At 51.8% G+C, this 24,361-nt stretch overlaps 2 protein-coding genes and 1 long non-coding RNA gene across 5 annotated transcripts in view; 2 read left to right on the forward strand and 1 right to left on the reverse strand.

Moving 5' to 3' along the window:
- The window catches only part of NUP210L (nucleoporin 210 like), a 33,952-nt gene extending 22,110 nt beyond the window's left edge, over positions 1-11,842 (forward strand). Inside the window, exons 22-40 of the mRNA XM_066610408.1 lie at positions 1-70; positions 389-521; positions 812-874; positions 1,486-1,665; positions 2,468-2,548; positions 3,569-3,700; positions 4,018-4,176; positions 4,943-5,034; positions 5,904-6,078; positions 6,537-6,712; positions 6,933-7,153; positions 7,353-7,489; positions 8,009-8,135; positions 8,501-8,650; positions 9,240-9,490; positions 10,606-10,810; positions 11,026-11,130; positions 11,413-11,487; positions 11,718-11,842. The exon at positions 1-70 is cut by the window's left edge and continues 58 nt beyond it. Of these exons, the coding sequence (XP_066466505.1) occupies positions 1-70; positions 389-521; positions 812-874; positions 1,486-1,665; positions 2,468-2,548; positions 3,569-3,700; positions 4,018-4,176; positions 4,943-5,034; positions 5,904-6,078; positions 6,537-6,712; positions 6,933-7,153; positions 7,353-7,489; positions 8,009-8,135; positions 8,501-8,650; positions 9,240-9,490; positions 10,606-10,810; positions 11,026-11,130; positions 11,413-11,487; positions 11,718-11,806 (2,621 nt within the window). The 3' untranslated portion in view covers positions 11,807-11,842. The remainder of the gene's footprint in view (positions 71-388; positions 522-811; positions 875-1,485; positions 1,666-2,467; positions 2,549-3,568; positions 3,701-4,017; positions 4,177-4,942; positions 5,035-5,903; positions 6,079-6,536; positions 6,713-6,932; positions 7,154-7,352; positions 7,490-8,008; positions 8,136-8,500; positions 8,651-9,239; positions 9,491-10,605; positions 10,811-11,025; positions 11,131-11,412; positions 11,488-11,717) is intronic.
- Positions 11,843-12,202: 360 nt separating this feature from the next.
- LOC136635181 (uncharacterized) lies at positions 12,203-14,055 on the reverse strand. Its single transcript, XR_010793379.1, has 2 exons — positions 13,968-14,055; positions 12,203-12,471 (listed from the first exon to the last, which is right to left on the reverse strand). It is a non-coding gene; the product is annotated as an uncharacterized lncRNA (long non-coding RNA).
- On the forward strand, positions 13,355-23,739 carry LOC136635174 (ras-related protein Rab-13-like). 3 transcript variants are annotated; one of them, XM_066610321.1, is made up of 6 exons: positions 13,355-13,427; positions 18,042-18,300; positions 18,948-19,104; positions 19,511-19,571; positions 19,875-19,935; positions 20,299-20,849. In XM_066610321.1, the coding sequence occupies exons 2-6, from the start codon at positions 18,088-18,090 to the stop codon at positions 20,473-20,475; spliced, it is 669 nt and encodes a 222-aa protein (XP_066466418.1). In that variant the 5' UTR covers positions 13,355-13,427; positions 18,042-18,087; the 3' UTR covers positions 20,476-20,849. The 3 variants fall into 3 exon arrangements, with proteins under 3 accessions (XP_066466418.1, XP_066466419.1, XP_066466417.1); XM_066610322.1 differs by lacking the exons at positions 13,355-13,427; positions 20,299-20,849 and adding exons at positions 14,328-16,761; positions 20,860-23,739; XM_066610320.1 differs by lacking the exon at positions 13,355-13,427 and adding an exon at positions 14,328-16,761.
- The last annotated feature ends 622 nt before the right edge of the window (positions 23,740-24,361 follow it).

The raw sequence follows: 24,361 nt of genomic DNA on the forward strand, positions 1-24,361 counted from the left end.
CCTTCCGCAGTAAATACTTCATGTACATGGGACTTCAGCTGAAGGCAGCCTCCCCAATCGTTACACTCACGTAAGTACTGTCTTGATGATTATGATAAAAATAATTATTATTATTAATCACATAGAACCATCAGCAAACACTTGGGCTTTACATAGAGGGAAAAGGCAGTCCCTGCTTTTAGGGACTAGATGTTGGCATAATCTAGATGTTGGCATAAAGGAGACTGGGGTGAGGGAAATGGGATGGAGACAGGCAAAGAAGGGGATCGTGTGCTAGACTCTCCATCATATGTACTGAGCTTAATTAATTATTGAAAGAGCATCTCTGAGCCCAATCTTATCCAATTTCCCTTGCGTGGTTCTCACCATTGCAAACTTGTTCTTGCAGACTCATGGAAGAAGTGGGCGATTATTCCGAAGACTACGTACTCCGGGCTATGGCAGAAGGGCAGACAACACTGGTGGCCACAGCCTGGGACAAGATGGGAGTCAAATTTACTTCTGCACCTCGAAAGGTGGAGGTAGGAAATGGTGACCCCTTGATTTGTTTGGGGAGGCTGTCGCTACCCCTTGGAGTCTGGAAAGCTTTTCAGAACGTCCGACTGACAAAGGCAACTTCTGCAGAAAGTTTTGTGGGTCCGTCTGCATCAACATGGAGGCTGGACTTGTCTGTAGGGACGCATCTGAAAACTCACTCATCCTAATCTCTCTCTCTCTCTCTCTCTCTCTCTCTCTCTCTCTCTCTCTCTCCCTGTGTTTTATAACCATGATCCACTGCTCTCACCTTTTTACTGCCGTTATGTTTTGCCAGGTCTTCCCACCCTTCAAACTGATCCCAGAGAAAATGACCCTCATTCCGCACAACATGATGCAGGTCAGTTTGGAGTACCAGGCCTATGAAACGGACCCATACACTGTGCCCCCCTCCCTCCCCCACTCCTCCCCTTCTTCCTTCCTTTCTTACGCAGCAGGTGCCCGTGAGACATTTTCATTTATGTCTTTAAAAGTTTTTCCCGACCTCAAAACAAGAAAAGAGTCTGAGCCAGACCGACTTGTGAACAGGGCGCCAGCACTGACAAGGTTCTTTCTCCAGTCATCACCCTTTGGAAACACTAGAGCTTGGAGGAGAAGGGCCCCTAACGCAGATGATAGATTGCAGGTTCCTGTGGGAGGAGGCCGTCCTCCAACATGTCTGCCAAGCTAGGGGTCAAGGGCTTGATATCCCTTGGTCAAGCTACCACTGCCCACGTTTGTTATATCTCTATAACCTTCTCTCAGACCCCCAGCTCCAGGTCGGAAGCCTGATTCTGCCAGGGTGGCAGCAGGGAGCCAGGGAGATCTCATCCCCCAGCGCAAAATGATGTGCAGACTCCCTGGAAAGGGACTCATCTGGGACCCCCTTCCTGGTGGAAGTAGCATGTGCTTGGCACTCTTTGTATCCAAGACCCAGAATGCTTCCCTCTCACATGACATACCCTCCTGCAGGTGATGTCAGAAGGCGGCCCACAGCCGCAGTCCCTCATCCACTTCTCCATCAGCAACCAGACCGTGGCCACGGTGAATGGGCTGGGGCAAGTCACTGCCAGGGCCGTGGGCTCAGCCACAATACTGGGGACCATTCGGGCCGTGAACGAAGACACAGGGAAAGTCATTGTTTTCTCACAGGTACTCCCTTCTGTTCTTCTTTGTCACCTGCATCCTTGTCACTGACAAGTTCCAAGGCCTCTTGGAACTTTACTGTTTAATTTGTTTAATTAATTAATTGAATTTGTTCTCCCCCTATAATCGTGATTGCGATTCGGGAAAGGGCCAGGGAGGTATTGTATTGGCAACCTTCAGTCTCGAAAGACTCTGGTATCGCGCTCTGAAAGGTGGTTCTGGCACAGCGTCTAGTGTGGCTGAAAAGGCCAATCCGGGAGTGACAATCCCTTCCACACTGGGAGCAAGTGCAGTCTGTCCCTGGTCTGTCTCCCTGGCTGTGGGCCTTCCTTCTTTGCCTCTTAGCCTCAGACTGTTGGCCAAGTGTCTCTTCAAACTGGGAAAGGCCATGCTGCACAGCCTGCCTCCAAGCGGGCCGCTCAGAAGCCAGGGTTTCCCACTTGTTGAGGTCCATCCCTAAGGCCTTGAAGGGCCAGGGAGGAAAGAGCTAAAATGCCCCCATCCCATAGTGTCCTTGGCAAAGTGACCACAAGAGGCAACTGATTCTCCTGAAAAAAGATTCAGGAGAATCCCTCTCATGCACACTGTCTCATTTGACCCTTTGTTTCATTTCCTCTGGAACTGTGCGCCACTTGAACGTGGAGAGTGCGCAGCAGTCTACGGTGTAGCTTCTCCAGTGGCTGTCAGTGCTGCCAGCCCTCACCGCCGGGTCCTGTGCCCACGTTGTGGAGCGATCCCCAGCCTCATCACCCCTCCTTCAGGCAGTCCCTTTGTGGCTCCGGATCAAACCCTGGCCTTATTTCCGCAGGATCAAGTGGCCCTGGAAGTGGTTCCGCTGAGAGCAATACGTATTTATGCTTCCGCCACCAGGCTCATAACAGGCACCGAGGTTGGTCCATCGCGGAATCTGTCTTGCAAAATCTCTCCCTTTTTGGGGACCCCTCTCATCATGGCCTCCGATAAATTGCCCAGAAAACCCATCGCTCTTCATGGTCCACACTGTTGCAGATAGCGTAGAGCAGCATTTCTCAAAGCATGCTGCTAGGAGCCCTGGGGCTCCCTGAGATCCCCCCCCCGCGGCTCCATGAGCACACCATAAGGGGCCGCCGTCTGCCGTCTGCCCGGTTTTCTCATCCCTCCCTCTCACCTCCCCTGTTCGTGGCTTTCCTTCCTCATGACCCTTCTGTTCCAGCTCTTCACAAGCATTTGGGGTTGGCTCAGCGATGTGCCACTCCGCGCATGCACCAGTGCTCCGAGACTTTGCAGTTGCAGCACTGGGGCTCTGCAAGGCTCCTTTTAGGAGTGTAAAGGGCTCCAGAGACTGAAACGTTTGAGAAACATCGGTGTAGAGAAAATGGACTTTCCATCCTGCTCTGACAGCACCAGAACCAAGGGTCACCCCGGGAAACTGACCAGCGGGGGGTTCAGGATGGGCAGGAGGAAGGACAAAATGAGCCTGTGGAATTCACTGCCAGATGATGGGGTGATGGCCACTAGCCGAGAAGACTTGTAAGGAGAGTGGCCATATTCATGGAGGTCAAGCATATCAGTGGCCACTACTGTAGTCATGGTGGCTATGCTCTGATGCCAGTTTTGGGGTCGCGTCCATCTCTAGGTCATAGGCTTCCTGTACACAACCAGTGGGCGACTGTGGGTTAGAGGGGCTGGACCAGACAGGTCCCTTTTCACCAGAGCCAGCAGGGCTTGCCTTATTCTCTGAATTTGGGACCCAGAAGCTGCTCACACAAGAGGAAGTGGGCATGGGTGATGCTTCTTCTTCCCCCAAATGAGCCCTCATCCCAGATCCTACCCCAGCATATCCATGCCTGTCTCTACAGGGGATAATTCCTGTGTCTTTGAAGCACAGGATGTAACATAGCAGGTCTCCACACAGTCTCTTTCGTTGCAGATGCCGGTGTATGTTGTCGGGCTAACCAGCACTCTGACTCCATTCTCCTTTGGGAACGCCAACCCCGGGCTGATGTTCCACTGGGCAATGAGCAAACGGGACGTGCTGGAGCTTCTTCCCAGGCACTCCGAGGTACAGAGCTGTCCCCGAGAGCGAAGGTTGCAAAGCTGTTGTTAGAATTCATTCTTGAATACATAACATCCCCAAGCACACTCGGGCTCCTCCAGGGGAAACTGAGGCACATCAGGGCTGGTTGTTGTTGCTGTGCCCTCCCTGACCCCTGGGAGTAGATTGCTGTTACTATCACCAGAGAGAGGTAAAAAGGCTTCATCTTAGGCCTTTCCTCTTGTCCAGAGTCAGCCCTTTATAGCTCCTGGTCACTCTAACTGTTGATGGAGAGAGAAAAGGGGTTCTCCGGTCCGTACTGAAATCCTTCCCTTCTCCCCCAGGCTTCCCTACAGCTCGCCCCAGAAAGCAACTTTGCGATGGTTGTGCGCACCAAGGCAGCTGGGAGGACCAGCATCAAAGTGACCCTGAGGGCCCTGGATCCAGAAGCCGGGCAGTTTGAAGGCAACGTCACCGAGCTCTCGGACGAAGTGCAAATCCTAGTAATCCTCCCCACCTCCCTTCTGGTTGCTCCAGGCCCCTTCTTCCTCCAGAGAGCTCTGAGCACAATAGGCAGCGTTTTGGGGTTTTATCGAGGTGGGTTATAGGCTGGGAAAGAGAGAGAGAGAGTGGCCAATGAGCTTCACTCCTACATGGGGATGTCAAGTCTGGCTCCCCCCCCCCGGTCCTAGTTGAACACAGTGTTATGGCATGCTATGCTGCTCCATAATCCCAAGTGGGTCTTCCATTTCTGTATACCTTTTCTTTCACAGTGTCCAATTTTTCTCTGCTCCTAGTCCAGATGAGGTTGCCAGCTTTCACACTAACTTTCGTAGCTGTGCTTTTAACCTCTGGCTGACACACAGGCCTCACTTTTTGGGGAGGGTGTTAGGGGAGGCCCAGGCTGTGGATATTCTAGACCAGCAATTCTCAACCAGTGTGCCATGGCACATTGGTGTGCTGCAAATGGTCCGGACATCTTGTCCTAGTGGCCAGCCTGGCGGTAGCAGCTCCCACACCTAAATGGAACCTCCAAGTTTAGAGGCAGTGTACCTCTACTTGGGGGACAAATAGCAGGAGAGGTGAGCAGCTGGTGAGCTTCCCCAAGGCGTCTGGTTGGCTGCCATACCAAGCAGGACGGTGTTTGGGCCTTACGCTCCGATCTTCTCATGAGTAAGAAGAGCCACCTCACTTCCCTGCAGAACTCCGAGAGGCTGTGCGCCCAGCCTCCCCAGCTGGGAAAGTGCCAATGTATTTCTGCCCTTGCAGGTGTTTGACAAACTTCAGCTCATCTCCCCAGAGTGCCCCATAGAGCAAATTCTGATGTCCACCAATTCACAGCTCAAGCTGCTCACAAACAGGTATGACAGGGAAAGGGAGGGGATGAGAGAGAGAGAGAACTAAAACATACTCTGATGCCAGCCTATAGAACAGGCGGCAGAGGAGCTAATATGCTTCAAGTCTGGCCTTCAGGTTGTCTCCAGATGGCATAGCAAGCCATAGGAGCAGATCTGTCAGTCTTTTTCCCCCTTACCTTCAGACTTCTCCCAACCGACTCAAGCAGGGCTCTGCAAGGCAGTTGCCTGGGGAAGTGCCGTAGCTCACAGACGAAGCCCTAGCTCTGCACCAAGACATCCTCAGGTTCAGTCCCTGGCAGCATTTCCCAGTCAGGCAAGATGCTGCTGGGCAGACCTTTGGCAGCGCCGAATGAAACAAGCCAGAGGTCTGACTTGGTCAAAAGCAACTTCCTGGGTTCCTTCCTAGCAAGAACTGCCTGGTGATTCTGCCTGAGGCCTCTGCTTCATTTGGCCTCATGGATGGGCCGGCCCTGTGTAGCAGACAGCTTTGAACCCACAGCTGTTTCATTGTTCGTACACAGCAGAAGGAAGGGCAGCCTTCTGTGTGTCGTGACCAGTTTAAGGCCCTGCGGGGACCACGTTTTGAATTGCGCCTCACCGTCCCGCCTCTAAGCAGTTTTGCTTCAGCCTGGCTCTGATGTTGGAGGTTGCTGCAAATGCCTCTGGCCCTCCTGTTTGCTGCTCTAGAACTCCAACCGCATCTGCGTGAAACCCCTTCAGCTCCACGCCTCGAGCCCAAGACCTGACAGCCTGGAGCCCGGCCTTTGCTGTGGCGTGACAGGTCATTGTGCCCTAGAACTCATCATCCTGCCCTGTCAGGTTTGCACCCAGGGCCACGCTCACCCTCTTCCTTTTTCTGGTTCCTCACCCAGGGAGGGCACCGCCTTTGTGAGCACCCAGCTCCTGCAGTCCTTCCCCAACTCCTCGGTGATCGAGGAGACTGGGCACGGCCTCCTCAAGGCGGGAGCCGTCACGGGCACCGCAGTGCTAGAGGTGACCGCCTTGGAGGTCTTCGGAGTCAGCCAGACCATTCTCACTGGAGTGCGGGTAAGGGAGCTGGGGAAGGGGAAGCAGTAACCACCCTTGAGGGCTCTGGGGTCAGGCATTCTTGATGGGAGTGGAGCCGGGAGGTGGGGCAGGGATGGATGTGGGGAGCTGCAGCTGGCCCTCTTCACCCCGGCATGGCAGCTTTTCCAGACTGTTGCTGGTGTCTTTCTTCTGGATCTCTTTTTAGATTGTAAGACCTTTGGGACAGGGAACCATTTCTGGATTTATTTTGCTATGTAAACTGCTTTGTGAACTACTTTTTGTTGGAAGGTGGTATATAAATATTCTTTATTATTATTGATGATGATGATGATGATGGAGAGCCATATTTTGTGAAAAGTCTGATGCTTGTAAACGTCGGCCAGCTTGCTATGGAGTCTCAGTACGCATCTGCCCGGCCAGAAGAGAGTTCCTTGGTCCAACTGCATCTCACTGGGTGAGAAATGTCTCCCTCGCAGGTGGCCCCAGTGTCCTACCTGCGGCTGAGCATCGCTCCCACGCTCTACACCGTGAGCCGGATGCCCCTGCCTGCGTTCCCCTTGGGCATGTCCCTGACCTTCACCGCTCACTTCTACGACAGCACGGGGGAGAAGTTTCACGCTCAGAGCACCCAACTCTACCTGGCCTTGAACAGGTATCGTCCCAGGAGGGCACGCTTTGGAGGAGAGGACTGTATAATGCTCATTGAACACAACTCTTGAGCTGCTTGCTAGCAGAGCAATTAAAAACGGCTTCTTTCTTTTAAGGACCAGGAGGTTTGGGGGATTGCACTTGACTGGGCAGAGGCCCCTATCGCTGCCGGAGCTGTTTCCTTATTTTAAGTCCCTTCTTGGGGTTCCCTTTTTCACCTTCAGGGACGACCTGCTGCTCATCCGGCCTAGCAACAGGAACCACACCTATGCTGCCCAGGCCGTGAACCGGGGCGTCACCCTGGTGGGCGTCTGGGATGAGAAGCACCCAGGCATGGCGGACTACATCCCCGTCCCGGTGGAGCAGGCCATTCAGCCCAACCTTTCCGAACCGCTTGCCCTAGGAGATGTGGTGTGTTTCAGCACGCCCCTCGTCAGCCAGGAAGGTCAGCGGGGTGGCCTCCAAGCCGCTGTTGTCTCTGCTCGCTAAGCGCGGGTGAGCAAGTTGTCTCATCCCAGCTACCGTAACATGGGTGGGATCCCTCCTGGAATATTAGAAGAGACAGCAATTGAGATTGCGCAGGGGTGGGGCGGTCTGCCTCCAGGCATAGGAAGTCATGCTCTTGGTTTGTTCTGTGCCTTTAGGGGAGCCTGGGACGTGGCACATTGCCCCCAGTGACATCTTGGAAGTGGACACAGTGAGCGGAGCGGCATTTGCAAAGCATGCTGGGAAAGTCACTGTCTTCAACGATATACCGGGAGTAGTGACAACTTATCAAGAGGTAAGAATCACTGACCGCAGGAGAAAATTTGCCAACTATATGCAAGTATTGTTGATCTGCCTTCCCCAAAGGAAGGTAGGGGTTGAGAATGACAGATCTGGAGCACGTCCACCCCATGAAGCTATGCTGGTTTCATGTCCTTGCTGTTTAGAGCATGTCATCTGTGTATATGACACTTGACATAGAATGAGGAAGCAGAGGTCCGTGTGCGCAAATGTGTTATTCAGGGTGGCTCCAGGCTTGGCCTGAGATGTCAGACTCCCAGCTTTGCGGAAAAACATCACTTCGGTCTGGGCTGAACGCTTGTGCGTTCAGAACAGCCTACTGGAAGTCAAGGGGTGTGATAGGAATAGGCCAAAGCTTATGTGGGGGTGCTCTGGGATGAGAACTTGCTTATTCAGGCTGCTGGTGCAGGTATGTGGCAAAGAAAGGAACAGGTACCAGCTTCAGCTTGTCTAACCGTTGGGCCTCACTTGGCCCTGGGCAACAACAAAGGACCGTCCATCTCATCCTTTTCAGGTTGTCATCAGCAGCTCCTCCAGACTCAGCCTTCAGCTCGGTTCCAAAAACTTCCTCACCAACGCGCCAAATTCCTCTGCGCTCCAGGTTTTTGTCGCCACCGGCAGCAAAGGAGAGACCCTCCGAGGCAAGGGGCAGGCACAATTACTCTTTCCCACCACTGGCCTGGTAGTCCCCATAAGCCATGCTCATTCAGGGGACTTTGAATTCCAGTTCAGGAAGGCAGGGCAGTCTGCAGGGGAGGGCTGTTGCCCTCATGGCCTGCCGGTGGGATTCCTGGATTTGTGCCAAAGGCTGGACTAGACAGCCTTTGGCTTGACCTGGCGGCGCTCGGAGTGACAATGCAAGGCTCTGGATCTTACTCTTGTCCCACCTGCCTGGTTTAATGTTGAATTGCGTGTGGCTCCAGGCTCCTATTTTGATCATCTAAGGGGGGAACCCACAAACACACTCACTCAGTTTCGCTCTCTCTCTCCCCCACTCCCACCCCAGGCCCTTGCAGTACCGTTCAGCTTCTTGCCATTGCAAACCTGCTTTTCCCAGAGTCTCACCTCACCTGCCACGTGGACTTTACTGAGACAGTTCTAAATATCCCTGCCAGCCGGATCTTTCACGTCCAGTCTGCGTTCCACACCGATACAGGTGGGCAGAGTCCCTTTTCTCTCCTGGCTGGCCCCAGAGACATTTTGGCCTTAATATGGACCACAAGGCAGAGCCGTGCCATCCACCGTTCAGTTTTCTAACATGGCAAAGAATAGATGCTTAGGACCAAAACAACCCTAATAGACGGCTTAAACCCTAAGGATATTATATTCTGACTGCCGCTATTTTAGACCCTACAGAAATCTTGCATAGGGGATATTGAGCATCCAAAAATCCGCTGTTCAGGAGTTGGACTTGCTCAGCCACAAATCTTCCTGGGTGGCTGCTTTCCCCTGTGTAGGAGCACCTTCTCCTCACCACCCTGCCCCATTAGGATCTTCAGGAGAGGTAAAACCTGCTGCCCAGAGGAACAGCCCCCCCAAGTTGCTTTGGCTTAACCCTCCTCTATTCATGCACCAACACGCCTCTCTGCTGATCTTTAGAAAAGGTGTTTTTTGCTTTCAGTGGCTTAAAAAAATTGTTTGGTGGCTTGGATCTTTGGAAGTCACTGTGGCTAGCAGGCTATGAGTATTTTGGCACAAATGAAACTACCCACGCTGCATCTGGTTTCCCCTTCTCCCCAACCAAGGTCTTTACGCCTGTGTAATTACACCAAAATCACAGCCTGAGGAGGACCTGTTGGCCCTAAGCACGGCTGAGGCCTTCGTGAACGTGACCGCCTCCCTCATCACCGAGCAGAGCCCAGCCGGGGCGCAGCAGCTGCTGGTCCCATTCTGGCCTGCCTTCCGCATCAACCAGTCCGAAGTGGTTTTCAGCCACAAGCAGCTGAGCGGCAAAGTTGTCGTCTTGGGGGCGAGGCAGGTGATCGAAAGGATCGAAGTAAGTGGCGAGCTTGGGTGTGTGCGAAGTGTGGGTCTGTAAAGGCACACGGGAGCATTTTAGAATTGGACGGGGACAAAAGATGTCCTTTCATGTCACGGAGCGCGTGAAATATGGCACAAACCGCTGTCAAGTTAACTGCACGTTTTGGTGGTGAAAGAGCAGCTCGGCTTTCTCCCCAGCAGCCCAGTGGATGTTGGTGTCAAGCACCGGCCTGCATACTGTGATATCAAGGAGGATATTTCAACAGGTGTAGCTTCTCCTATTTGGGTTGACATCAGGACTTGAAAGATGGTCCTGTCAGTTTCCTGTTTGAAACCAGGAGCCTGACCACAGAGGAGGTAATCAGAGGTTTCTCCATTGCCCTGTAGAGTCCTCCACCACTGTGAGAACTTGGAAAAGCTTTCTAGCCATTCAAAACAATGTTTTGTGACAGCCAAAAGGCTAATAGATTTATGGCAGCAGGTTGCCTGGACCGTAGTCAGTAGAAGCAGAGAGCATTGTTGACAATTACAAGATTTATGTAAAGCTGTGTATGTGTCCCCCCCACACACACACACACACGGGGGGGGGGGGACAATGACCCAAAATCGTGAGTCCAAAAAAGTAGGTTTGTGTTACATCTCTGCAAATCTCAACTACTTATTTTTTTCCCCTTGTACTGGTGTAGTGTGTGTGTGTCATCAGCTGAAGGTCATACTTCCTGCATGTGGCAAAGGGGGCTTTTGTTCACAAAGGGTGAACATTTGTTAAATGTTAAAAAATTAAAAAATTGCATCTATCATCATTAAAAAATTGCATCTATCATCAGAGGGCATGGTTTATAACACGTTCCCTGCCCCAAAGGCATTACAATCAGTAACTGAACCCAAGGGAAACAGAGGGAAGCAGATAAACAGGGTAGAATATGCATATATTCCAGTTACATGTACTTGGGCTTAACTACAGGAGAGAAATGTGTTAAAGGGCAAGTAGGAAAGGAAAGTAGTTAAAAGGCCTTTGGAGGAGGGATATGAAGGAAGAGAGAAGGCATAAACATGGCTGCTGTTCTAGCGTTGCTTGCTGTTTGTTATCAGTTCCATTGGTAACAAAGCCTTCTCCTCCCCTTTCCAAAGGCCCAGCCCAGTTCCCCAGTGATCACAGTGGGACAGCCCCAGCATCTGGTCCACATGCCCAGGCATGTCCACTACCCCATCTTCGTGGTCAACCTGACCTCCCTCCAGCAGATGGCAGCACCTGTCTTCGTCAACCTCTCCTGCACCCTCACCGGCCAGAGGGCCGCAGTGCTAGTCAGGGCTCTGCCTGAGCAAGACTCATTTGGTAAGCTGCAGTCTGACCCAGTTCAAGACAGTAAACACCACAGGAGAAGGGCATGAGCTTCTGTGGCCACCACCAGGCTCTGCCTGTTTACAAGCAAAGGCTGTTTTGAGATGAGAAAAGCAGTTCATTTGTGGGCCAAAACTGTGTGTGGGGTTGCCAGTAGGCACTCAAGGGTAACAAATTATTCCATGTCTCCCCCCCCATGGGATGTCTAGGGCAGTGCGCTGAACCAGGGCTCCTCAGGCAGCTCCTAGGCTCCTACCAGGTGGTCCTCTTCACCATCAGTGCAGTGCTGGCATCCACCATGGTCATCTTTCTCAGTGAGTAGGGGGGTGGAGGAAGGCAAGTAGCATTCTGCTTCCCAGAAAGCAACCAGCATGTGTAAATCCCCACTGTGACCACCACTTTGTGAAGCCCACCTGACCCTTGGCACCAATCTTTCAACCCTCCCCCCCTTGGAGACAGGGAAACTATTTCCCCCTTAACTGGTGTTAATTTACCCAGATAACCAGGGGGCTTTAAACAGGCCAACCCCAAGTAATGATCTGGTGGCTGCAGCTGGGAACAGTTATGACCTGTGTGCAAATGGTTTGTCCTCACAGGTTACAATGCTTTCTTGACCAGACTGCAGACGGTCCCCGTGGTGTACGTCCCCGCTGATGTCGGAGTGCAGGCAGGTGAGTCAAAAGGAGCCCTCCACAGGGGAGAGGGCATACAAACATCTGCCCCTAAGCATCAATGTGCTGTTCAGTGTTAGTCTGACCACCATAACAAGGTGGATCCAGACACCCCTTCAGTTCAGCTGTTGTAAGTCCCAGCTCAGTTGCCTTCCAGCTGGTTTGAATGGCTGCCAAGCACATCTGGGCATTTTCAAGCTTCTCTTCCCCTTTCCCACCCCCCTTTCTAGAATACCCATTTCGCCCACCCAGTCCTCAGTATCAGCCACCTGGTGGAAGGAACAGAACTCAGACCTGGCTCTGGAGTGTCAAGAGATAACCATCACCTCAAGTACCACCTACAGGAGACTTATAAAAAGTGAACTGTAAAAAGTATTAAATTTAAAAAAGTATTATTATTAAACTGGGAGCCGGTGTCGTTTTTCCACTGGGGAAGGGCAGCCCTTGCGATGGGGGCGTTTCAGAGAGCAGCTTTTGCAGCTGGCTGATTTGCCTTCAGCTCCAGCAAAGGACAGAAGACCCCATTCAGCCAGTGCATCCGCACTGTTGCAAGCCCCAATGACGAGGCTTCTACGGGTATCACTCCACAGCAACTGTTCAAGGGAAAGTCTGCTTTAGCCTTGTAGTTAAGAGCCACAGCAATCCCAGGTCAGCCCACCAGCTACAAAAAAGGCCCACCAGGAACTCCCAAGCAACTCACAGGCACCACAGACTATGCATTTTTATCCAAAATTTATTGAGTCAAATGGGTGAGGCTACAAGGACAGCGGGACAGCCACAATTTTTGCCCATACCTTCTCCGTGGGCCAGCGGCTGAAGCCCTCAAGAGTCCCACAGCTAGCATCTACCATTGTGCGCAAGTGTCAGACCCCGATCCAAGCCCTTGAGCTCCTCAGCGCTTTACCTGATTTCTGTGCACGTAGCCCCACCCATCCTGGACAACAACCTGCTTAATTTAATGCTGCTTTCGCCTGAAGGAACATCCTGGAAAGAGAGAGAACACCAAGGCATGAGTGGAAGCAGGCCCAGAAGGTGTCCCCCCCCCATAGTAGCAGACCTGCACCTGGACACAGGTGCCACAGCTCTTCTTAAATGCCACCCATAGAAGCAAACAGCCCAAAGACTCAAGTTTACTATAACTTATGCCAAAGAGCAGGGTTGGAAGACCATGCCAATGACTGGTACCCTTAGAAATGAGAAGGGAACACAGGCAGGCCCAAACACCTGCATCCACCACAGATGTGCTATTCCCCCCCCCCCCATTTAAAGCCTGTTCCACCTGCAGGTCTTCCTTTTACAGGAAAGTCTTGGTAGCTTTTGTAGAAAGATACCCCAAAGTTAAGAACATGTGAATGTAAAGCAAGATGGCTGTGCCTTGGGGCAGATCTTCCCAACACACACACCATTTCAAGATATGCAACATGACCCTCAATGCCATGAGACACTTTCTGTTTAGCAAAGCCTCAGAGCACCAGAGGTGCAACACACTTGGGTTTAACCCATTTCTGCACACTGATGGCGCACTATGCAAACAACCACACTTGCTCTTGAGCTGTAAAGCAGTGAGTGTAAAGGAGTGTAACCATCCCACCCAATTCAGATCTGAGGCACTGCCTTGAGACAGCGTCCTGGAGATGGCCTACCTCGGAGGGCTGTAAACCCATTTCTGCCCCACCTGCAGGTGCACACATTTGAGCCCTGCTGCATTCATGCAACACTGGGCAGCAATAGCTCAAGCCACTGCTGCCTGACGTTGCATATACACAACAGGGATCAAATGGGTCCACCTGTGGGCCGGTTAAAAAAGGGTTAAGCAGGGTGGGCAAATACAAATTGGGGGGCGGGGTCTCCACCTTTAACCAGTGCATGGGAGATTAAGGCAGGCACAGCTCAACCTGGGAGGGTTTAGCAAGCGGCGCCTGCCCAAAATTTTACACAAGGTAGAGGTTGCGCTCCGTCTCCCCCCTTCTGTGTCTAGTCCCCCCCACTCTATCCCCCCTTCGGTGTCTAGTCGCCCCCCACTCCGTGCTCCCATTTGGTCCCCCCCTTTGTGCCTACTAAGTGAAGGGGCTGCAACTTGGGGGGAGGCAGTCTAGAGCCCAACCCCTTGCGCATCTACTCAGAAGTAAGCCCCATTATAGTGAAAGGCTCTTACTCGCAGGTAAGAGGAGCCATGCGTCTTCAAGGAAGGGGCTGTACCACCTGAGCAGGAGTGGGGCTGTGCCCACCAGCCTCGCCAGGGCAGGGCTGGCTGCCCCCCCAGGGAGGCAGCCCAGACGCCCGCAGGGGGGCTGGAGCCCCCTCCCTCCTCTGCCCCCCAGGGCGCCATCTTGGCTCTCCGGCCCGAGCAGGAGGGAGGGGGCGAGGGCCGCACACCCCCGGGGGGTCGAGAGAGCCCTCCCCCGCCGCGGAGGCCCCCGGGGCCGGGACTCGCCCGCCCGCCGCCCCGGCTCGGCCCAGCCCCGGCGGCGCGCACTCACAGGCATGTTCGCGTGGAGGCAGCTACGGCCGAAAAGAAGCCAGGCCGGAAGGAGAGGGCGCTCAATCCGCTGCGGGGTCTCCCGCTCACGGGCGGAAGTCCCAAGGCCGGGGGGGCGGAGCCTAAGAGGCTCGCGACGCAGCGTCGCCGCCGCCTTGGGAGGGCGGGGCGCACGTTGGGGCGGGGGCGGGGCTTGGGGAGGGAGGGCCGAGGAGAGCCGCCCTCTTGAGAACGCGCTTCGAGGCGGCCATTTTGAGAGGGCTTCGGGGAACGGCCGTTGGCTGCGGTTGTGACGTCACTCCTGCCAACCCTGCTCCTTCAGGGGGGCTGTGGCGTCGGCACCAGGGGTGGTGCAGGGCGGGAGGATGTGGCTACACCCTGGCCTGAGGCGGCTCTTGCTCCCCCCACCCTGGACAAGAGGTCCGGGGCCAGGGGAGGTGTGGAGAGGCCAAGAAGGACAAGACACCGGGGCCAGGTGTGGAGAGGCCAAGAAGGAGGGGTCAGCCTCGTGGGAGCAGCCAGAAGTCCTCCCAGCCTCGACGTCTGTGGGGAGGGGCTGTGCCTCAGCAGGAGAGCCCTGGCCTGCAGCAGGCCTCCGGTTCCAGCTCTCTCTGATCTGGCCGCAGCAGTCTGGCCTCCATCCTCCCACGCTCAGAGCAGCTGGAATAACTCGGCTCAGCCTGTCAGCTGCTTCAAGGTCTCGCCTTTCACGGTGCCGGTGGCCGCAAACCGGCGACCTGCGGATGTTGTCTTCGGGCCAACGGAGGCTCTTGCCTCTAGACCAGACCTCCTGCCCTCCACACAGTCAACACCGACTCACATCAGACGGGCAGATCTTGGTGCTTGACTTGTCATAGACTTCGACAGTCATAGTGTACAGTGCCCTTCGTGTCCTCCTGGGAAGATCTGATGCTGCTGAGGAGCCTGGTGGTGCTGTTCACAGCGATTGCCTGCTCCCATCCCTTCCACCTTTGGGGAGAACGGATTCAGTAGCCCCCAGACCAGGACCTAAGCAGAAGGGCCATGGTGGCCAACTGGGGACATTCTGGAATTCTCGACGTCTGTGGGGAGGGGCTGTCCCTCAGCAGGAGAGCCCTGCCCTGCAGCAGGCCTCGGGTTCCAGCTCTCTCTGATCTGGCTGCAGCAGTCTGGCCTCCATCCTCCCACACTCAGAGCAGCTGGAATAACTCGGCTCAGCCTGTCAGCTGCTTCAAGGTCTCGCCTTTCACGGTGCCGGTGGCCGCAAACCGGCGACCTGCGGATGTTGTCTTCGGGCCAACGGAGGCTCTTGCCTCTAGACCAGACCTCCTGCCCTCCACACAGTCAACACCGACTCACATCAGACGGGCAGATCTTGGTGCTTGACTTGTCATAGACTTCGACAGTCATAGTGTACAGTGCCCTTCGTGTCCTCCTGGGAAGATCTGATGCTGCTGAGGAGCCTGGTGGTGCTGTTCACAGCGATTGCCTGCTCCCATCCCTTCCACCTTTGGGGAGAACGGATTCAGTAGCCCCCAGACCAGGACCTAAGCAGAAGGGCCATGGTGGCCAACTGGGGACATTCTGGAATTCTCGACGTCTGTGGGGAGGGGCTGTCCCTCAGCAGGAGAGCCCTGCCCTGCAGCAGGCCTCGGGTTCCAGCTCTCTCTGATCTGGCTGCAGCAGTCTGGCCTCCATCCTCCCACGCTCAGAGCAGCTGGAATAACTCGGCTCAGCCTGTCAGCTGCTTCAAGGTCTCGCCTTTCACGGTGCCGGTGGCCGCAAACCGGCGACCTGCGGATGTTGTCTTCGGGCCAATGGAGGCTCTTGCCTCTAGACCAGACCTCCTGCCCTCCACACAGTCAACACCGACTCACATCAGACGGGCAGATCTTGGTGCTTGACTTGTCATAGACTTCGACAGTCATAGTATACAGTGCCCTTCGTGTCCTCCTGGGAAGATCTGATGCTGCTGAGGAGCCTGGTGGTGCTGTTCACAGCGATTGCCTGCTCCCATCCCTTCCACTTTTGGGGAGAACGGATTCAGTAGCCCCCAGACCAGGACCTAAGCAGAAGGGCCATGGTGGCCAACTGGGGACATTCTGGAATTCTCGACGTCTGTGGGGAGGGGCTGTCCCTCAGCAGGAGAGCCCTGGCCTGCAGCAGGCCTCAGGTTCCAGCTCTCTCTGATCTGACGCAGCAGTCTGGCCTCCATCCTCCCACGCTCAGAGCAGCTGGAATAACTTGGCTCAGCCTGTCAGCTGCTTCAAGGTCTCGCCTTTCACGGTGCCGGTGGCCGCAAACCGGCGACCTGCGGATGTTGTCTTCGGGCCAACGGAGGCTCTTGCCTCTAGACCAGACCTCCTGCCCTCCACACAGTCAACACCGACTCACATCAGACGGGCAGATCTTGGTGCTTGACTTGTCATATAGTATATGCTCGATTCACTCCGAGGAGCCACCTGTTTTGCATGAGTGACGTCACAGCCGCAGCCAGCGGTAATGGGAGTTACTTCTGAGTAGACAAGCATAGGACTGGGCTGTCCCAAAGCAGCTCGCAACAATTAAAACCCATCACGCAATCCAAGAGAGGACACCAAACGGCACTAATACTTAATGATGAACTTAATACATCAGTACACAAAAAATGCAGGCAAAGAAAGAGTTAAGATTGCTGCAGTCGCCTGGTTCTCTCAAGTTTCCCTAAGATGGCTTCCCTAGCCATGCCTGATACCAAATTGTTCTAAGAGGCAACAAAAAGGCTAGAGTGGATGGAGACCTTCCAAGGCTTCACCCCAAGCCTTCTTGTGTTCCAGGTAGGCTGCTTCTGAACATGGAGGTTCCATTGAGTTATCATGGCTAGTATCTGTTAGGCCAACTCTCCTTCTCCATGCGTTTGTCTGATCTTTTCCAAAGCTGTGTTTTCAAACTAACAATTATTGTTATTATTGATTGAAACAGCACTGTCTGTATAAATGGTGCCTTGAGAGCAAAGACTAGCAAGTCTTTGCCCTCAAGGAGCTTACAAACAACCCACACATATGGTAGCCCTACCGTTGGCGCATCTTAGGGTAACGAAATCTCAGAGAACTGTGCACTAGGCAGGAGCGGGAAAAGAAGTTTGGGCATCTCCCTACTTGGTTGCAAAGCAGAATGTGCTGAAATCTTTTTCCTGGCATAAAGAGACAATGATAGGACTGGTTACCCTGCCTAGTAGTTGGCAACCTTCAGTCTCGAAAGACTATGGTATCGCGCTCTGAAAGGTGGTTCTGGAACAGCGTCTAGTGTGGCTGAAAAGGCTGATTCGGGAGTGACAATCCCTTTCACACGGGGAGCAAGTGCAGTCTGTCCCTGGTCTGTCTCCCTGGCTATGGGACTTCCTTCTTTGCCTCTTAGCCTCAGACTGTTGGCCAAGTGTCTCTTCAAACTGGGAAAGGCCATGTTGCACAGCCTGCCTCCAAGCGGGCCGCTCAGAGGCCAGGGTTTCCCACTTGTTGAGGTCCTCTCCTAAGGCCTTCAGATCCCTCTTGCAGATGTCCTTGTATCGCAGCTGTGGTCTACCTGTAGGGCACTTTCCTTGCACGAGTTCTCCATAGAGGAGATCCTTTGGGATCCGGCCATCATCCATTCTCACGACATGACCGAGCCAACGCAGGCGTCTCTGTTTCAGTAGTGTATACATGCTAGGGATTCCAGCACGTTCCAGGACTGTGTTCTTTGGAACTTTGTCCTGCCAGGTGATGCCGAGAATACGTCGGAGGCAGCGCATGTGGAAAGCATTCAGTTTCCTCTCCTGTTGTGAGTGAAGAGTCCATGACTCGCTGCAGTACAGAAGTGTACTCAGGACACAAGCTCTCTAGACCTGGATCTTGGTATGTTCCGTCAGCTTCTTGTTGGACCAGACTCTCTTTGTGAGTCTGGAAAACGTGGTAGCTGCTTTACCGATGCGTTTGTTTAGCTTGGTATCGAGAGAAAGAGTGTCGGAGATCGTTGAGCCAAGGTACACAAAGTCATGGACAACCTCCAGTTCATGCGCAGAGATGGTAATGCAGGGAGGTGAGTCCACATCCTGAACCATGACCTGTGTTTTCTTCAGGCTGATCGTCAGTCCAAAATCTTGGCAGGCCTTGCTAAAACGATCCATGAGCTGCTGGAGACCTTTGGCAGAGTGGGCAGTGACAGCTGCATCGTCGGCAAAGAGGAAGTCACGCAGACATTTCAGCTGGACTTTGGACTTTGCTCTCAGTCTGGAGAGGTTGAAGAGCTTTCCGTCTGATCTGGTCCGGAGACAGATGCCTTCTGTTGTAGTTTCAAAGGCCTGCTTCAGCAGGACAGCGAAGAAGATCCCAAACAAGGTTGGTGCAAGAACACAGCCCTGCTTCACGCCGCTTCGGATGTCAAAGGGGTCTGATGTGGAGCCATCAAAGACAACAGTGCCCTTCATGTCCTTGTGGAAGGATCTCTTCCACAAGGAAGAATTGTCCACCCAGGCTCCTCAGTACCCTGCCTGTGCCTCTTTAAAAAAGGAGGGCGGAGGGGATAGCCTTAACCATACCTGGAAGCCAGTCCTAAGATGGGACTAGATGCATGCTTCCAAGCAACTGTGAGTGCTTGGTGGCGAGTGCGGGCAAAGCACTCTGTGCGTTCTCAGGGGCACTCTTGCCTCCATTCCACAGTGCAGGGAGAGAGGCTTCCTGCCCCCCTTTTGCAGAAACATCTTTTTCCCAAATGAATGGACAGCCCCCATCCTTCAGCCAGCCAGCCAGCCAGCAACTTCCTCCCACACTGGCTGAGTTGGCCAGGAACTGGTTAACCCTTGCCCAGAAGGAACTCCTTTCTCCATTGCCTTCCAGCAAAGAGAGAATGGGGGAGTGGTCTGAGCTGGCTAGAGGGAAGGAGGAAAAGAACTTTTGTTTGGGGGGGGAGAAGGAGGAGTCGGCCCCACCCCTCAAAACTTTTTGCTCCCCAGCTTCAGATTCTTCCTTTCTGGATTTTTTTCTAGTCCCTCTCCTTGGAAGGGAAGAATCCTGGGAAAATGGCAAAATCCTATGATCACCTCTTCAAGCTGTTGCTGATCGGAGACAGTGGAGTGGGAAAGACTTGCCTGATCATCCGCTTTGCAGAGGACAACTTCAGTGGCACTTACATCAGCACTATTTGTGAGAGGGGGCCTTGGAGTGGGGCACAGCCTCCTAGGGTCTGGGGTGGGGTAGGGGGTGCTCCGGCCCTTGGGCATCCTCAGTGCCCAATCCACACCCATCTGAACAGTGCATCAATGCTCTCAGCAAGGGCAGGCACCCCTTCCATGCACACTGGAGTCAAAATCCGCTTTAGGATACCATCCTAGAAATTTTTGGGTGTTATGTTAATCTAAGGGGATCTAATTAATTCCCTTCACCTGAATACGACATAGCTGGGGGGGGGGGATCATCTGAGTGCACAGAAGTTGTGTGCACCGAGCCAGGAGATTATCATTATTCTGGATGAAATGAAACCAGAGTGAGAGAGTAGGATCTTGTGCTCATGGCACAAAACAACCTTCAGTTCTCTCTCCCCCTGTCCCAGGCATTGATTTCAAAATCCGGACAGTGGAAATAGAAGGCAAAAGGATCAAGCTTCAGGTTTGGTAAGTACATTTTTTAAAAAATAGTGTCTCTGCTTCAAGGTGCCTACAATCAATGTCTTAACAGCAGGGGAAGATGTGAGAGGAAGGGGACAGGCTAGAGCACAAGAGAATCATATGAGAGTTTTGGTACGGTGTGTCATAGTTATGTGACCGCATGTCATAAGCAAAATATTTGTGTCTCTGCCCCAAACTGTTTACAGTCACCAGATGCAATATACGGAGCACGAGAATGGAACAGCCTTTGAGGAGAGAAGTTTCCGCTTATATGCCCCCCTTGCAAATTCAGGCTTCTCTGTCTTTCAGGGACACGGCTGGCCAAGAGCGCTTCAAGACCATCACTACGGCGTATTACCGAGGTGCCATGGTATGGCTTCCACCCTCTTCTCAGCATTGTGGCTAAGATCTACCCCCTGAACCAGGCTGGAATGGTCTCTCAAAGGGGGGGGATCTCCTTAGTCTAAGCGAGGGACTCCAGTGTCCTACTGAAAGGGACAAGAAGCATCAGGTCCATTTGGGCATTATCTCCCCATTGGGGTGGGGCGGGGGGAGCATGTCTCAGAATTTGCTTTTGCAATGTGGAGAAGATCCCATTTTAAACATATATTTGAAACTTGTGACATCTAAGGCAGTGGTTCCTAAACTGTGAGTCAGGACCCACTGGTGGGTTGCGACCCCATTTTTGGTGGAAGTCCCTCCTTTTTATCCTCACAACGACCCTGTATGGTAGGAGAGGCTGAGAGAGACAACAGTGCCCTTCATGTCCTTGTGGAAAGATCTGATGATGCTGAGGAGCCTGGGTGGACATCCGATCTTGGGGAGAATCTTGAAGAGGCTGTCCCTGCTTGTCTACCTGGAAATAAAATCCATTTACTTCAATGAGGCTTACTCCCAGGAAAGTGTGTAAAGGGTTGAAGTTTTAGCCTCTTAATGGAAACCCCGGTGAAGAGAAGTGTGTGGAAGTACCACCCCCTGACTTCTGAAAGCCAGTCTGTTTCCAGCTTCTCTGGTTCCACCACTTTCCAGCTTACCTCCACCCAATGAGGACTAGAGTCTTGTTTTTCTTGTTTAAATACAATTGTAAGAATATTGAATGGACGGGGTTTTGCTCTCAATTCCCCCTGTTGGTGAACACCAGTGTGGCTGGGGTGGGATTGAGCTGAACCAATAAGGCGCTGGGGCTTGCAGCGGGGAGCAAGGAATTGAGTGGTTGGTCTCTGGGGAAGGGTAAGCCAGTGGGTGTGTTTCCTGAACAAAATGATGTCAATTCCAACCCATCATTCCTTCCCAGGGAATTATCCTTGCGTATGACATCACGGAAATTACCAGCCAAGTTGGAGAGTGGATGTTCCCCTTAAAGTCTGGCATTTCAGTTTTTGGTATCGATGAGGACTTCTATCCCTTCTATCAAGTCGTCCCCCCCTTTTTTTTTTACCTGAAGTAGTACAGACGCCAGTGTGGCTCTGATGACGGTGACCCCAGCTCTCAGGATCTGAACAATGTGGTAGGAACCATTGGCCGACAACTTGAACTCCTCAAAATATTCCTCGGGGAACTGGTGGGTTATTCTGAGATTCTGGAAATCAAGGACAGGAAAGGGAAGGAAGTGATGCTGTCAGGAGGAGGAAAAGCTTGGCAGAGAGGCGCCAAATGGGCAGTGGCACAAGGCAAAGACCACAGACCATCAGATAAGGGTGGATTCTGTCCAGTGTTGCTGAGAACGAATAAGCAAGACACTAGAAGGTGGAAGGTTAGGAAGGTGTTTACTGGTTAGCAAGGCATGCCTGGGGCCCCAGAGAGCTGCCCGCTCAAATTCAGAAGCCTTGGGTTTTTGAGACACTTTTATACATTTCAGTTGTCATTCAAACAAAGCATCTCCCAAAAGGGGAGGTTCCCTTGGGTAACTTTCCTACATGTCCTTCTTATGCACCCGCCCTCTTCACTCTCTCTTTTGCACTTGCCCCCACCTTCTCAAAGGGAAGTAGCCCTGTCTTGTTCTTTAGACCGTTTTGCGATGCTTGCTGTTCTATTTCCATCCAGTGTCTGAGGGATTGTCTGCCCTGCGTTTAGTAAGGCACTTTATTAGCCTGTCAGCAAAAAGGTTCTGTTAGTGATAAGCTTTGGCCAAACTGTAAGTTTTAACTTCCTCTCAATTGATGCCTTTTCCTGTCTCTGTTTCTGCTTGCCCCCTCCCTCTTTGTTACTCTGTGTTGATGGCTGCCACAAGCTTTGCTCTGGAGGAGAGGGGGGGGGTTTGAGATAGATTCGCGGACGTCACCTAGGTACGCATAGTCAGGGGTCAGTGAACTTGCAGCACCCCTACTGCAATATACCCAGTCTGGAGGCCCAGAGACAACCCACCTTGTATGTAGCTTCCTGTATTTGGACCGTTATGACGGCTGCTCCTGTTTTGATTCCCGACACTAGGGCCCTGTCCCTTTGTTTTGTTGGTCCAGGCAAAAACTCTTAAAGTCTTCTACCCAGGCTGCTTGCAAACCAAGGCACAAAAACTCAGATCCAAAAAGTTAAGACCAAGGGCAGTTTCCTTACAATCTGATGCAGACTTATACAAACATTTTCTCACATCAAGGTTCTTAAAACTACAAGACCAGGAGCCCTAAAAAGCTGCCCCTGGATGCAGGCAAGTATAATAAAACAATAGTTAAAATCAGAGATTAAAATACACTCTCCTGTTCTACCAAGGTCAGCAAACAAGAAGCTATATATACCTAAGGAGGAATCAGCAAGGGGACACACCCTTTAGAAAGACCATTAAAGGGACCACATAGAATTTCAATGGCTGCATCCTCAGCAGGAGGAGGTTAAGGTAGGGTTGGTCTACCCATAAACTCCATCTGTGCAGAGGACTTTAAATATTAGGTAAGGCACTGGTATTCCCATTTTACAGGCAGGGGACTGAGCCCAAGAGCATTCAAAGCAGGGATGGGTTGAGTGAAGCCTCCTACACTTGGCAATGTATCCACGGAACCACACTGAGCTATCAGTCGCTGCCGGGGCAAAATTAGGTAAATTTTGCTTGACAGTTCCACGTTTTCCATCTCATTGACTACTTTGCTTTGGGGAAGCACCCACGGCTTAGAGCCTTGTTGCTTGATGGAGATGCCGGGGGCAGGGGCACTCTGAGGGTTGAGGGAAGGAGCAAAGAATGAGATGGCAGGCAGGTTTCAAATGTGGATGCAGGGAGGAAGCTGGAAGAGATACTGACCGAGACTGATCCTTGCCTAGCTTCCTCCAAGCTTTTTATTGACTCTCAAACTCATGAAGCAATACAGTACAATACTGAGGGTTAGTGGAGGTTACTGATAAGACTAGCTACAACTAGCTGGCTCTAGCTAACCACAGCACATTCCTAGACCTGACTGCTTTCTTATCTCTAATGCTGTTTATAGTTAGGCAAGGAACAAGGCTTCGGTTTCAGAGTGTGCTCTGAAAGTAAAGTAGGTGTGCCTGCGGTTGCCATGTCTTTCCTAAAGCTCTAAAGCCCTGTGCTTCTGCATATGCTACATCTCCTCATTTTTTAATTTATTTCTAAAACAAATATAGGCTTTGCTAACTAAACAAAAAGACTAGATTGTGCGGTGGGGTTATAAAATATATAGTTTGACTCAACAAGGGAAAACATTAAATAAAACATATTCTAACACAATTTTACAGTAAAATCACAAGTGGCATCAAGTGTTAGAGCACACTTGGCTCAATCAGTTGGCTTTAAAAGGAACATTATTATACTTAACTAAAACAACATTTTACTCCATTGCTTAAATTGGCTGGAATAAAATTAAAGGTTCTGCTTTCACATATCAAAACTATTCAGGGGATAACAACACATTTACATAATTAAAACAGGCATTTTTATATTCAAAACAATTCATTGAGCTTGTTTTTACGGGCACACAAGGCTTGTTATGTCTGAGTTCTTTTGTTGTTTACACACTAGAAGCAGACAAGTTTTTTTTGCAGCTCACTGGCTGCGGCTGCTGTAAATAGGCTGCTCCCAAATGTTATTGTTCGTCCTGTTTATGCAGGGAAGATGCTTTTGCAAAAGGCACAAGGGTTGTAAGTCTGAAAAAGTTTTTGGTTCCTCTTTGCCAAATTGCCTTTGGGCTTTTGATGTCAGTGTTTTTAAATCTTCCTATGGTGTCAAAAGTGGGATGGGCCTTTTGCCTTTTTTTTTTTTTTTGCTGGCTGTTTGGTCTTGGGTTGTTCTTGCATCTGGAAGTTTGGAAAGTGGATTCTTTAGGCCTTGGTCTTTGGCTGATTTTACATGCAGTGCTGGCATCTAAGCATTCCTGTGGGAATAAGCACAACAGCATATTGTCTGGTAATTTAGATTAAAATACACTCTCCTGTTCTACCAAGGTCAGCAAACAAGAAGCTATATATACCTAAGGAGGAATCAGCAAGAGGACACACCCTTTAGAAAGAACATTAAAGGGACCACATAGAATTTCAATTTTAAAGAACCAGATACTCAACTGATAAGCACTACTCAGTGTTTTTATTCCCCAACATGTTTCTCCTCCCTTTCCATCTCCAGGATATAGACTGGTGGGGAATATTCTGCTTTGGAATATTTTAAAATCCTAAAGAGACCCAAGTTACAGTGTTAACAGGAAAAACAAAAGGTCATTTTCTGACACCATTTCAGCGTATGTTTGTGTGGTTCAAACAGAAGAGACTGTAACAGTTCAATTTTCGGGTGCCTCAACCTTCTTCAGTCAGGAGTGACGGATCTGGTTCTTCTCTCCTTCAACTTTTGCTGCAGTGTAGGT

This window comes from Tiliqua scincoides, chromosome 15 (assembly GCF_035046505.1).
Source record: "Tiliqua scincoides isolate rTilSci1 chromosome 15, rTilSci1.hap2, whole genome shotgun sequence".
Classification (NCBI taxonomy): Eukaryota; Metazoa; Chordata; class Lepidosauria; order Squamata; family Scincidae; genus Tiliqua; species Tiliqua scincoides.

What these genes read in the sequence shown, in the direction of transcription:
- LOC136635174 (XM_066610321.1), top strand. Translation starts at nt 18,088, where the DNA reads ATGAGCTGCTGGAGACCTTTGGCAGAGTGGGCAGTGACAGCTGCATCG. An exon ending in CACTTACATCAGCACTATTT is followed by an intron (nt 19,105 to 19,510) that starts GTGAGAGGGGGC and finishes CCCCTGTCCCAG; the next exon opens with GCATTGATTTCAAAATCCGG. An exon ending in CGTATTACCGAGGTGCCATG is followed by an intron (nt 19,936 to 20,298) that starts GTATGGCTTCCA and finishes CCTGTATGGTAG; the next exon opens with GAGAGGCTGAGAGAGACAAC.